Genomic DNA, 12,789 nt, shown 5'->3' with positions numbered 1-12,789 from the left:
ACAAACACTATTCTTACATTTTAGCAAACACACACACACACACACACACACACACACACACACACACACACACACACTTAGTTTGTCCAATAGCGTAGTCTACTTTTAAAAGTGCTTTCATGTGCACCTGTTTCTCACCCATTCTTGCTCTGTGTGATGAATAGCAAAATATGCTAATTCATACTGTTGCAAATACATGGTTAAGTAATTTTTTAAAAATTTTCTGTAATCCATTTAGAATGAAGACAAATCACAGGTCCCCAAAAAAGGTTATATATTCAAAAGATTATAAATTCACTGTTGCTGTTAAAGAACTTTTATTGAATGCCATGTGAAAATTCTGCATCACGGGACGTAAAATTGAATGTAAAGTCCAACTGTCAATGCACTGTTCATTATAAGCTGCAGGATCCAAAAACTTTAGTTTCATTTTTAATGGAGATACTACACCCATCATGGCAAGATCCCACTATTCACTCTCTAAGTAGTACTGCAGTGATTTGATCCATTCAACGGCTGCCCTACTTCAAAGCTGATCAGTGTTTAAAAAAAAATTATATCCAAATGATACATGTACAACTTCAAAATTTTTTTATGATCGCCATCCAACATACCAACCTTAAAACAAGTTTTTTTTTTTTAATACCAAGCCTAGTACCTACATTAAGGAGGTACATCTCCCAGTACAGCCTAAAGAAATTCATGTAAATAAACGAACACTATTATTACCTATTAGAACCACAGATTCCTTCCTCATAGAGATGGAAGAGTGAAACAGTGAGGGGGAGAAAAAACCTCAAAGATAAAAATCATTCAGTTTCAAACTAACAAAAAGATGACCTGATACTACCAGAAGTAAATATTAACAAATATACATTAAATAAAACATCATGCAAAACTGCTGAAGACCAGCTGGATAAAAAGTATAAATAAAGCTAATACATAGAATAACTAATCAAGTATGTAACTGTGTTAACCTAAAACTTTGGGTGCTGGCTTTTTTCAATTTTCACACAATTACAAGGAAACCAAGGGTCAGACTAGTAATTACCTTCATGATGTAAAATACTTGTCCCATTGAGACACACTTTTAAGGGAAAGAAGAAGAAAAAACTATGTCTAGTATTCGTAAGAAAGATCTTTTGTTGCCCCTTTTCGTGAAAACAGGTGAGTTCTCTAATACATATGACTGAATGACTGCCACTATTTTTAACCTTGCCCAAACTCTCTCATTTTTCCTCCCTCAGCAAGGAATTGATAGTTCCAAAAGCCAGAAATAATTTTATTCACTTTTAAATGTGTATCACCAACACTTGGAGTTTGCTTTCTGAAGATAAAGAACTAGCCAGCCTTTCTGTTTCTTTGTAATTTTATTGTTTCCTTTGTATATTTTCACTCCGTGTTATCTTCTGGAACGGTGCACCTAACTTATATAAAGAATATACTCAGCAGAACGAAGCAATAAGAATACTGTGTGACATAGGTAACTACATTTCTACTCGCCCAGACAGGCGTACATGTTAAAGCTCCGCTTTCCAGGATGGAGAGATTCATCAGTCCCCGATTGAAACCACCTGGCAGACTTAACATATTGAGGGTCAGAACTCTGGTCAGCCTGGACGTGGTTTTTAGACAGTTTCCCTCAACCCACCACATGGATACAAGGCAGCTACCCAAGTCCTGCCTCAGTTACATGATTCACAAACATTTAGACCACTTTTGCTCAATTCCACATGATTAACAGTACACACAGATAGTTGGCATACACGTCTTCCATCCCAGGGGGTACCGAGGAAAGGGGGGGGGGGGGGGGGGTAAGCCAACCCAATTCTGTTAATAACTTGCTGACCCTGTGCTGATGCAGAACAAAGGGCACAAGAAAAAGAAGAAAACAGTTAACTGCACTTCTACCAGCTACATCAAAAAAAAACTTTTGTTAAATGTTCCTGACGCGTAAGTTTCATATAAACATGCCAGCTCTTCCTTTACCAATACCTCCACTCCAGGAGTAAGATGCTAATCAAAATCCTGAAGTATATATCATATCATATTACCAGAGATCATGTGATGTTCAGATGGGATTAACCATGTTAGATAAATCTAAGTGGCTGTTCCACTCTATACAGACTCTTCTAGAAAAAGGGGTTTCAAATGAGGTCAGTCAATAAGAATTCCACACTGGCATTCTTAATGCTGGTGCATCTTAGGTCACAAGCCGCTGAACATAGGGGTTTCACTCAATACAACTGGTCAGACCACAAAACTTAACCTAGTATCTTCTTCTACAAAATCACTCCTCCTGACACCATTGCCAACTACCGAAAAAAAAGGCAATTCCGCTTTAGTTCACAATGAAACAGTTAATTAATGTCTCTAATGTGAGAATTACCTAACAACTAAAATTAAGTTCCCATTGCAGATTTCTCTACATTCTTACATCTCGAGTTTTTTTCAGAAGTTTGTTGAGCCCTGTCTAGACATGCATTTGCTTGTGATGCAAAAGGTCAACCTAATTTCCACATTAATGTCTGAAATAAATCTATGTTTGTTTCCCTCTACTGTCTGTCATCACTTCCCATCTGTATCTTCCCCTCTTCCTTTTCATAGGTCCAGAGCATTTCTTCTCTTTCCTAGTACAATCTGAAGGGCAACAATTTCTTAGCTGGTTCTGCTATTACCATACCTACTACACATCCTACAAAAACACTACAAAGGCTCGTATTTTCCCCTTTCTCACACTTTCGCAGTCATTCCATTAGAAAAAAATGCTGCAATGATCACCACGTCAAAGGGAGTGTAGCAAGACATCCAACAAACCATAAAGTAAGTCTAGCATTTCCCACTCCTGACAGTGATGTAAAAAATAATACTTTGGTGGCTTGCTGAATATTTTAAAAAATCTGTCACTGTTTTCTATAGACCATGTCTGCATGCTTGTCACACAGGACTCAACTACTCCGTGGTTTTTTCCAGCCACATTTCAAGATCTACAACAATATCAAGTGCGCACTGCAACTATGGCAAGCTCAACAAGTCATTTAAAAATAAAATTATTCTTATGGAAATAGCACTCTGAAAAATAGTTTAATAACACATGAGTCAATAAATACACCAGAAAATAGTTGCGATACAAATTTTGTATTTTTAATAATACCTGATAGCAAGTCCTAGGCCCTTACAGCTCATAACACTGAGGGAACCAATTGCAGAACATAACGTAATGTAAACCACAACATTTCGTTGTCCATATCGTGGGCCAAAGTATGATATAATTGCCAGTGTTAGAGACAACACTAGGAAAACATAGAACACAAAACCTGTGAAAAGAATAATGCACAGTCTGTCAAACAGATCTAAAATTAACAAATAAATTTGTATGCAAAATACATATAATAGTTTTGTAGCATTTGTCAAAACGTCTGACCATCTTCCCAATTACTGTCAATCCAATCATAGTTCACGTGATACACCATATGATTGTACTTTTGACAATAAGTGTAGGTGTGGTATTAATTCAAATGCTTCTCAGAAATCAAGAAATACAGCATCTACCTGACTGCTTTGATCCAAAGCTTTCAGTATGTCATGAGAGAAAAGCACAAGTTGGGTTTCACATGATCAATGTTTTCAAAATAAATGCTGGTTGGCACTGATGAGGCAATTCTGTTCAAAATACTTCACTGTATTTGAGATCAGAATATGTTCTAAGGTTCTACAACAAACTGATGTCAAGGATACTAGACAGCAGTTTTGGTGATCACTTCTACTACCCTTCTTGTACACTGGTGTGATCTGTGCCTTTTTCCAAGAACAGGGCACAATTTTTTGTTCGAGGGATCTATGATAGATTATAGTTAGAAGAGGGGCTAGCTCAGCTGCAAAATCATCTGTATAGAATCTGACAAGGATTCCACCTCACCTAGCTCTGGAGCTTTTTTCAATTTTAACAATTTTAGTTGTTTCTCACCACCACTAACACTATACTTATTTCTTTCATCTTTTCAGTGGTACAAGGATTAAATTGGGGCAATTCTCCTGTGTCAATAAAATAAACCACACAATACAAATGCAAGGTTTTACGAGGACCAACCAAAATTGCAACTCGTGTGTTAATTACATAGCTTTCTACACACGAATGACAACCACCAAACCGGTATAATGTTTAACTGACACTGACAAATTGTTTTGGAGATTTCAATATGTTGTACAGCACGACTCTTAAGACATGAGAGCCTGCAACTCCACACACTGGTGTTTTGAATCCTGAGCACTCATTTTCCTGGACTCGTGAGGTGGGAACTTTGTCTTCAACATATCCTCTCATGCTTCAACCATTCCAGGTTCAAACTACATTAAACCTTTAACTGCTCTGGACGTGTTAACGTGCACGCCTTTGGACCTGTCTGTGTGTGCTCTGAACATGTTTATGCATGCCACCAGTCCTTTACCTGGTAATCTGAACGTGTCTACGTGTAGACACATTCAGAGTACCAGGTAGAAGGACTGGTGGCGCACGTAAACACATTCAGAGCACACACAGACAGGTGCAAAGGCGTGCACATTAACACGTCCAGACAAGTTAAGGGGTTAACCTAACTTGACCCCTCCTAAACCAATTTGTGTTGCATTTTTTAAATTTTTTCCTGTAATGTTTTTCCTTCTGCTTACATTCATTATACTTTGTTTTATTGTCTTAGCTTGTGTAACATCCCAAGGACAGAAAACCCCAATTAACAAACTTTGTGGAAACTTAAAGTAGGGAAGTGAGTCATCTCGACAGTGACAGCAACTATTTACAATAAAATCTACACTGGTAATATTTTGATTAACACCTATATCATTCAAATACTGAGAATAGCATACAAATAGGGTACATAAAAGGAAAGGATTATCATAGTTTCTTTATCAAACACCTATAGAATAAATTCAAAATCATATGAACGAAGGTTAAATCCAAGAAAGTAATTCAGTCAAAGATAACATTTACCATGGAAGAGAGTTGTAGCTGCATCAAATAGGAAATTCAATGTGACTGCAATGCAACTCGGAAAAGGAAATGTTCAGTCAGTTAGTTGCTCTTGAGTCACTCTAAAATACTTTTGCGATAGTTGTCTGGCTGCAAACGCTATTAGGTTGTTTCAGTTTTGGAAGTTTGATAATTCGTGAGATAGAGACTGAAGTATTGCTCAGTCATTTGACTGAAGAAAGTTAATCTTTACAATTCTCAACGCGACGGTATATTAAGATGAGTGTTAGACTTCAATCGAGTGATATTGGTTTATGGGACTTGGCCTTCGTACTGATTAACAGTTACAAACCTTGACACCAATGGATCAATGACAGAAAAACAATTCGTAGTCTTGAGTAGGACACAATAAAACGAAGACACGAAGAAAGACAAGTATGCCAATTAGTCAAAAGTTGTCATCAGTGTCACAATTACTGAACTGAACAGAAGTTAATCTTGAATGACATATCGGTGTGCCTGTATTGTACGGACAAACAATTAATTACAGAAAGAACAATAAAATCTGAGTCAAAAGATAAATCTTAAATGTCACCTAACTCATTACATGGACAATACAATGTGTATTAATGCAAGTTGATTGACTCTTTAAAAATTTTAAGTAACTAAGTGAATACATGAACAATGGACAGTGAAGAGCAATTAGTTTAAACCAGTATTACGGTGTGTTAAAAAAACATTTACCCCAATATGAGTTATCTTTGGAGTTATGTCAGACTGTTGTTAATAACTTGACGCAGCAACGGAATAGTAGACAGCAAAATTTCATCCTTGCTATGTATGATGTGAAAAACGACCATAATGATGAAATCGAGAATCAAGATTTTATTTCATCACGGAACTAATCGGGCATAAAAATAAACAATTGCAGTTTACCAGTTTGCACAAGCTGAGAAGACTGTTGCGGGCAGATAACAGAATATTTCTAAACCAGGCAAGGAGTTGTGTTCTTACAAGAGTTACAAATGCTGTTCCATGTCATACCGATGGGGACGAACATCGTTACGAGTCGTGTCTCCTCCCAGCGAGTGAAGGAGGAGGGAAGGGATATCACATCAGTTGGCGCCTACAATGCGGGGGCTCAATGACACCAAGCGACACATCGTTCGCCTACAGCAAAGGGCCTGATGACACCGGACTACACATCGTTTGGCGCTTCACATCGACGAACCCAGCAGAGACAACATGTGGAGCTCAACACCTCTAAGACTGCCACGTGAGGGTCAATGCTTCCGACCATGAGATATCTACAGATGGAGCGACGCAACATGTCAGAGAACTTTTCGATAGCAGAACGTCGGTCAAGACAGCGACATAAGCTGCCGGCAGGGACATGGGCGAAGCTGCAACAATCCCAAATAGATGATAAACAGTAGGCACTAATCAAAATAAGTGATTATTTAGGTACCGTAGATTTCATTATTTTACCATATTGGTAACAGTGAGATTTTCATTGTGCTTGTCTCAAGTAGGAGTAAATGTAGGGTCGTTTGAATATTGTAATTGTAGTAAACCATAGTTAACAAAATTTTTCATCATGTCAAAGCAAAGTAGGAGATTACATGGTGATTTTGACAAAATCATTCCAGAATCTGTTGATGAACTAAGTGAATTATCTGAACATGAGGAGATAAACAGAGCAATCGTTAACGCAGGAGGAGAATCATTTACAGAGTAGGACAAAATTATTACTCCTAGTGTATCTGGTTCTGGAATAGAAAGTAAGATTATGGAAGTAGATGATGATAATTTTGACCCTGAGGAGAAAGCAGGCAACAAATGCATGATGAATGTTGCACAAACCGGTTCAGGAAATACAGATGTATACTATCAAAGCTAAATATGTTGGGTGATTTAAATACTAAGCTAGCTGAACGACAAGTGATATTAAATACGAAATTTTCTGATGAAGCTGAACAACAAGCAACTTTAAATACTAAATTCTCTGAACAGCGGGAGATGTTAGAAAATAGATTACCTGACATCGATGCTAGGATAATGGAGCAGCAAGCATCTATCGATGCCCAATTCAGGAATCAACAACAAGTCTTAGAAAATAACTTTGCAGAACAACAGGCTAAAATGATCATTGCCTGGGAGGATAAGTTTATTCAACAGCAAGTTAATGTTGATATTAAAATTGATAATATAGAATCCAGATTAGTGAATTGAGAAAAAAAAGAAGTTAAAATTACTGACCGTATTGACAAAATCCATGAAAGTGTTAGTAATTTTTCAGAACAGTTTGGGGTCATATCGGAAAGGGTTAACAACTTTACTGAGAATAATTGCACTATTACCAAAAAAATGAGGGATTAACTGGTCATCTAAATGATTTAGAGATTGGCTCTTTACGTAAAATAGATACTTACCTGTTAAACCAAAGTAAGAAGCTAGAAGAGGATCTATATGAATGGACAGAACATAAGACTATAGAAGTTGATGGCAATGTGCAATCTGCAGGTACTAGGACAGACACCAACGGATAATTCTTTAAAAGAAACTTTTGTTAAAGCATTTAAACAGATTAAAGACAAAATTGTCAATGAATTTACCAAAGGGTGTCACTCAGCAATTAATTTCGCTCACTCATCAGAGTAACGATCAAGTAGTAATGCCAAGCCGGAAAATGAACAAATAGGTAGCCATACGAAATCTAACTGCAAGAGAAAACGTTCGCGAATACAACACAACGCATCTACAGGTGAACCATAGGAAGTAAAAAGCCTATCGGATGAAGAGGATGATCCCTATGTTCAAAGAAGTTTTATTTCATCATTAAAGGTAGAAAATAGTATTAGACAATTTCCTATTTTTTCCAAGTGAAAAGAATAACATTAATCCCAAAGTATTTATTAATGCTTTTAAAAGGATATTTCCACATAGTTGGACAAAGTATGACAAACTACAATTCATAGTATCAAAAATTGTAGGAAAAACAGCATTGTGGACCACTGAGCTAGGCAAAACCTACAATACATGTTCCGAAATTGAAAAACTATTTCTAGCAAAATATTGGTCAATTAGTAGCTAAGAGAGATTATGTAAAGAGGTTTATCAAACAGAATTTTACAATTCAAAGAAAGAAACACTGAGACAATATTTTGACCGTTATTTCAACAAAACACGTTACTGGACTGAACCGTTTTCTAGTAGGGAGGTTATTAGAACATTAAAAGGCAGATTACCTTTTAATATCAGAGAGAGACTTATTCATGTACCCAATAGTGAGGTAGAACAATTTCTGTCTGATTCGATCGACATGCTGATGGAAGATGCAAGACAATGACTGAATAATAATAGTAATTTAGGAATAATGTGTGTACTGACCAATGGAATAATGGTAATCAAAGTAATAGTCATTCTCCAGACTAACCGAACTAACAATAATTCTAAGAACAGTAGTGGACATGTGGATCACGCACAAAAGAATAATCAAAATTGGAATATGAATTACAAATACTCTAAAGGGAATTTCGTAGGGAATAATAACCAAATACCAGGAGCAGGAGGTTTTCAACGGGTGAACGTTGTAAACACAATGTTATTGTTGTGGTCTTCAGTCCTGAGACTGGTTTGATGCAGCTTCCATGCTACTCTATCCTGTGCAAGCTTCTTCATCTCCCAGTATCTACTGCAACCTACATCCTTCTGAATCTGCTTAGTGTATTCATCTCTTGGTCTCCCTCTACGATTTTTACCCTCCACACTGCCCTCCAATGCTAAATTTGTGATCCCTTGATGCCTCAAAACATGTCCTACCAACCGATCCCTTCTTCTAGTCAAGTTGTGCCACAAACTTCTCTTCTCCCCAATCCTATTCAATACCTCCTCATTAGTTACGTGATCTACCCACCTTATCTTCAGCATTCTTCTGTAGCACCACATTTCGAAAGCTTCTATTCTCTTCTTGTCCAAACTAGTTATCGTCCATGTTTCACTTCCATACATGGCTACACTCCATACAAATACTTTCAGAAACGACTTCCTGACACTTAAATCTATACTCGATGTTAACAAATTCCTCTTCTTGAGAAACGCTTTCCTTGCCATTGCCAGTCTACATTTTATATCCTCTCTACTTCGACCATCATCGGTTATTTTACTCCCTAAATAGCAAAACTCCTTTACTACTGTAAGTGTCTCATTTCCTAATCTAATTCCCTCAGCATCACCCGACTTAATTTGACTACATTCCATTATCCTCGTTTTGCTTTTGTTGATGTTCATCTTATATCCTCCTTTCAAGACACTGTCCATTCCGTTCAACTGCTCTTCCAAGTCCTTTGCTGTCTCTGACAGAATTACAATGTCATCGGCGAACCTCAAAGTTTTTACTTCTTCTCCATGAATTTTAATACCTACTCCGAATTTTTCTTTTGTTTCCTTTACTGCTTGCTCAATATACAGATTGAATAACATCGGGGAGAGGCTACAACCCTGTCTTACTCCTTTCCCAACCACTGCTTCCCTTTCATGCCCCTCGACTCTTATAACTGCCATCTGGTTTCTGTACAAACTGTAAATAGCCTTTCGTTCCCTGTATTTTACCCCTGCCACCTTCAGAATTTGAAAGAGAGTATTCCAGTTAACATTGTCAAAAGCTTTCTCTAAGCCTACAAATGCTAGAAACGTAGGTTTGCCTTTTCTTAATCTTTCTTCTAAGATAAGTCGTAAGGTCAGTATTGCCTCATGTGTTCCAACATTTCTACGGAATCCAAACTGATCTTCCCCGAGGTCGGCTTCTACCAGTTTTTCCATTCGTCTGTAAAGAATTCGCGTTAGTATTTTGCAGCTGTGACTTATTAAACTGATAGTTCGGTAATTTTCACATCTGTCAACACCTGCTTTCTTTGGGATTGGAATTATTATATTTTTCTTGAAGTCTGAGGGTATTTCGCCTGTCTCATACATCGTGCTCACCAGATGGTAGAGTTTTGTCATGACTAGCTCTCCCGAGGCCATCAGTAGTTCAAATGGAATGTTGTCTACTCCCGGGGCCCTGTTTCGACTCAGGTCTTTCAGTGCTCTGTCAAACTCTTCACGCAGTATCTTATCTCCCATTTCGTCTTCATCTACATCCTCTTCCATTTCCATAATATTGTCCTCAAGTACATCGCCCTTGTATAAACCCTCTATATACTCCTTCCACCTTTCTGCCTTCCCTTCTTTGCTTAGAACTGGGTTGCCGTCTGAGCTCTTGATATTCATACAAGTGGTTCTCTTCTCTCCAAAGGTCTCTTTAATTTTCCTGTAGGCAGTATCTATCTTACCCCTAGTGAGACAAGCCTCTACATTTGTAAACACAAATAGGAAAAGAAAGTTTAGGGGGCAGCAGTCGTCACACAATCCACGTTGCGACAATGGCCATGGGAATAATTGTGCTCCTATGGAGCCACCGAATAAATCAAATTGGGGAATGTATCAGATGAATAATGTAGGTTGGACAAACATTAATACTACACGTGCGTCTTCCGGATCTAGCAGACCCATACTGTTGACAGATGGGAGAAATGTAGTTGCGGATAATATATATCCACCAACAAGAAATGAAATTCATTTAGTAGAGTTACATGAACCACCGAGGAACCTGAATGACAGACGGTCAAACTAGCACCAGTCATTTTAGGCCTTCCTCGGGTGGCTGGTATTGAGGAGAGAAGCAAACATCACGAGTCAATAAATATTCTCGAATATAATATGGAACCAGATATTCAAGAAGATCTCATGAAAGAACCAAAAAATGAAAAATGGTATACTTTGCAAGCGACTGTAGTAGTAAAGATTAATAGTTTACCGGTTAATGTACTGATAGATACAGGGGCAACCATTAGTGTGATGACAATGGGTTGCTTGAATATGGTTAGTCAGCAACAAAAAATACTTACCTTACCAGTAACAGGCTACACAGTGTCAGGGGTGTTTAGCGCGAAAGCACAGCGCATAATTAAGCAGATACGGGTGACAGTGGAACTACAAGGAGTAGCCATAGAATGCACTTTCTTGGTAGTGTCTGGAATGTCAACACCGTGTATTTGGGGTATGGATTTTTTATATGATTATGGTGCAGTGATTGATATTAAGGGAGGTGTGTGTACTTTTATAGTTAAAGGCAAATGATTAAAGGCAACTTTGCTGAAAAAGAAGATTATTTTAGGAAAGTATTGCCAGAACCTAACTGTTAATTGTCTTCCTGTAAATGATTTGCATTTCAAGAACAATGATTGTGTTAGGCAAACTGGTGCCGAGACCGATGTATCGAGCATCGCTGAAAAAGTACAGGAATCGGAATATTTATTGCCCCAACAACAAACTGAATTGAGAGAAGTCTTGCAAATTATTTTTGCCTGTATTTAATAATTTAAAAAAAACAGGTGTAATTAAGGACTTTGAATATTGTATCGAAACATGCCCTCATTCGACTTTTTGTAAACGATGTATTCAGTCCCTTGGTCAAAAAGAGTAACTAAAGAGATCAAAAAGATGATAGACTGGGAAATTATTGCAACTTCCATGTCCGAATACTCAAGCCCATTATTGGCAGTGACTAAGCCGAACGGTGACATTCGATAAGTCTTAGACGCTCATGATATTAATAAGATTATTAAGCCTGTGAGGACTTACCCGGAGAATTTAGAAGAACTATTACAGAAATTTCATAGGGTGAAGTTTTTAACCTCCCTTACCCTCCGAAGCTCATATTGGCAAACTAAAATATCTAAGGAATCAGAAAGTATAAGGCGTTCATTTACCTAGGACATAGTTACCAATTTAAAGTAATGCCGTTTGGACTGAACATTAGTGGTGGTGTTTTTATAACTGTTTTAGATACAGTACTTGGTCCGGAGTTACTAGAGTGGGTCACTGTATATGTTGACAACTTACTGATCACCACAGAGACCTGGGAAGAATATATTGAGCTAATGAATCGTGTATCTGAGAAATTCCTAGAATATGGAGTCACGATTAATTTAGCAAACTCCAAATTTGGAAGAAATCAGATTGAATTCTTGGGTCTTATTGTAGCTTCTGAAGGAATTATTCCAAATCCTAAAAAGTTGGATGCAATAAGAAATTGTCCGTATCTGCAAAATAAGAAACAGCTAAAGTCATTTTTAGGTCTGGCATCTTTCTTCAGAAAGTTTGTATCTCAGCAGTTATTAAATAAAGACTGTCTGTTGCAATTGTTGAGGAAAAATGTGTAATGGCAATGGGCAGAATCTTTTAGTAAAGCCTTTGACGAGATTCGCAATGCTTTAAGAAATGTTCTGTTGTTGCATCATCCACAGATGGATAAAGATTTTTTCATAGCAACAGATGCAGCGGAAACAGTACTAGGTGCTACATTATTCCAAATGGACGATGAGGATAAAGTAGAAACTATAAAAATTATTGCCTTTGCTAGTCGAACCTTAGCAGGTTGTGAACGCTCATACAGTATTTACTGAGCTGGAAGTATTAGCAATTATATGGGCACTAAAAAAATATACCGATATTTTGTATATGGTAAACGGATAATGATATATTGCGACCATAAAGCAGTGACGTTCTTCATGATGAGTACCGTATTTACTCGAATCTAAGCCGAACTTTTTTTCCGGTTTTCGTAATCCAAAAAACCGCCTGCGGCTTAGAATCGAGTGCAAAGCAAGCGGAAGTTATGAAAAATGTTGGTACATGCCGCCACAACTAACTTCTGCCGTCGAATATATGTAGCGCTACGCGTGCATGCTTTGTAAGCACAAAGATAAATACTGGCGCCA

The 12,789-nt window shown here is 37.5% G+C and overlaps 1 protein-coding gene across 3 annotated transcripts in view; it reads right to left on the bottom strand.

The window, feature by feature from the left end:
• LOC126091862 (magnesium transporter NIPA2) overlaps positions 1-12,789 on the bottom strand; it is a 140,683-nt gene that overhangs the window by 8,842 nt on the left and 119,052 nt on the right. For all 3 annotated transcript variants that reach the window (XM_049907140.1, XM_049907137.1, XM_049907139.1), the window contains exon 6: positions 3,155-3,317. In XM_049907140.1, coding sequence (XP_049763097.1) covers positions 3,155-3,317 — 163 coding nt within the window. The remainder of the gene's footprint in view (positions 1-3,154; positions 3,318-12,789) is intronic.

This window comes from Schistocerca cancellata, chromosome 7 (genome assembly GCF_023864275.1).
Source record: "Schistocerca cancellata isolate TAMUIC-IGC-003103 chromosome 7, iqSchCanc2.1, whole genome shotgun sequence".
Lineage (NCBI taxonomy): Eukaryota > Metazoa > Arthropoda > Insecta > Orthoptera > Acrididae > Schistocerca > Schistocerca cancellata.
The sequence above is the reverse complement of the archived record's forward strand: the minus strand, read 5'-3'. Positions and strand labels throughout refer to the sequence as shown.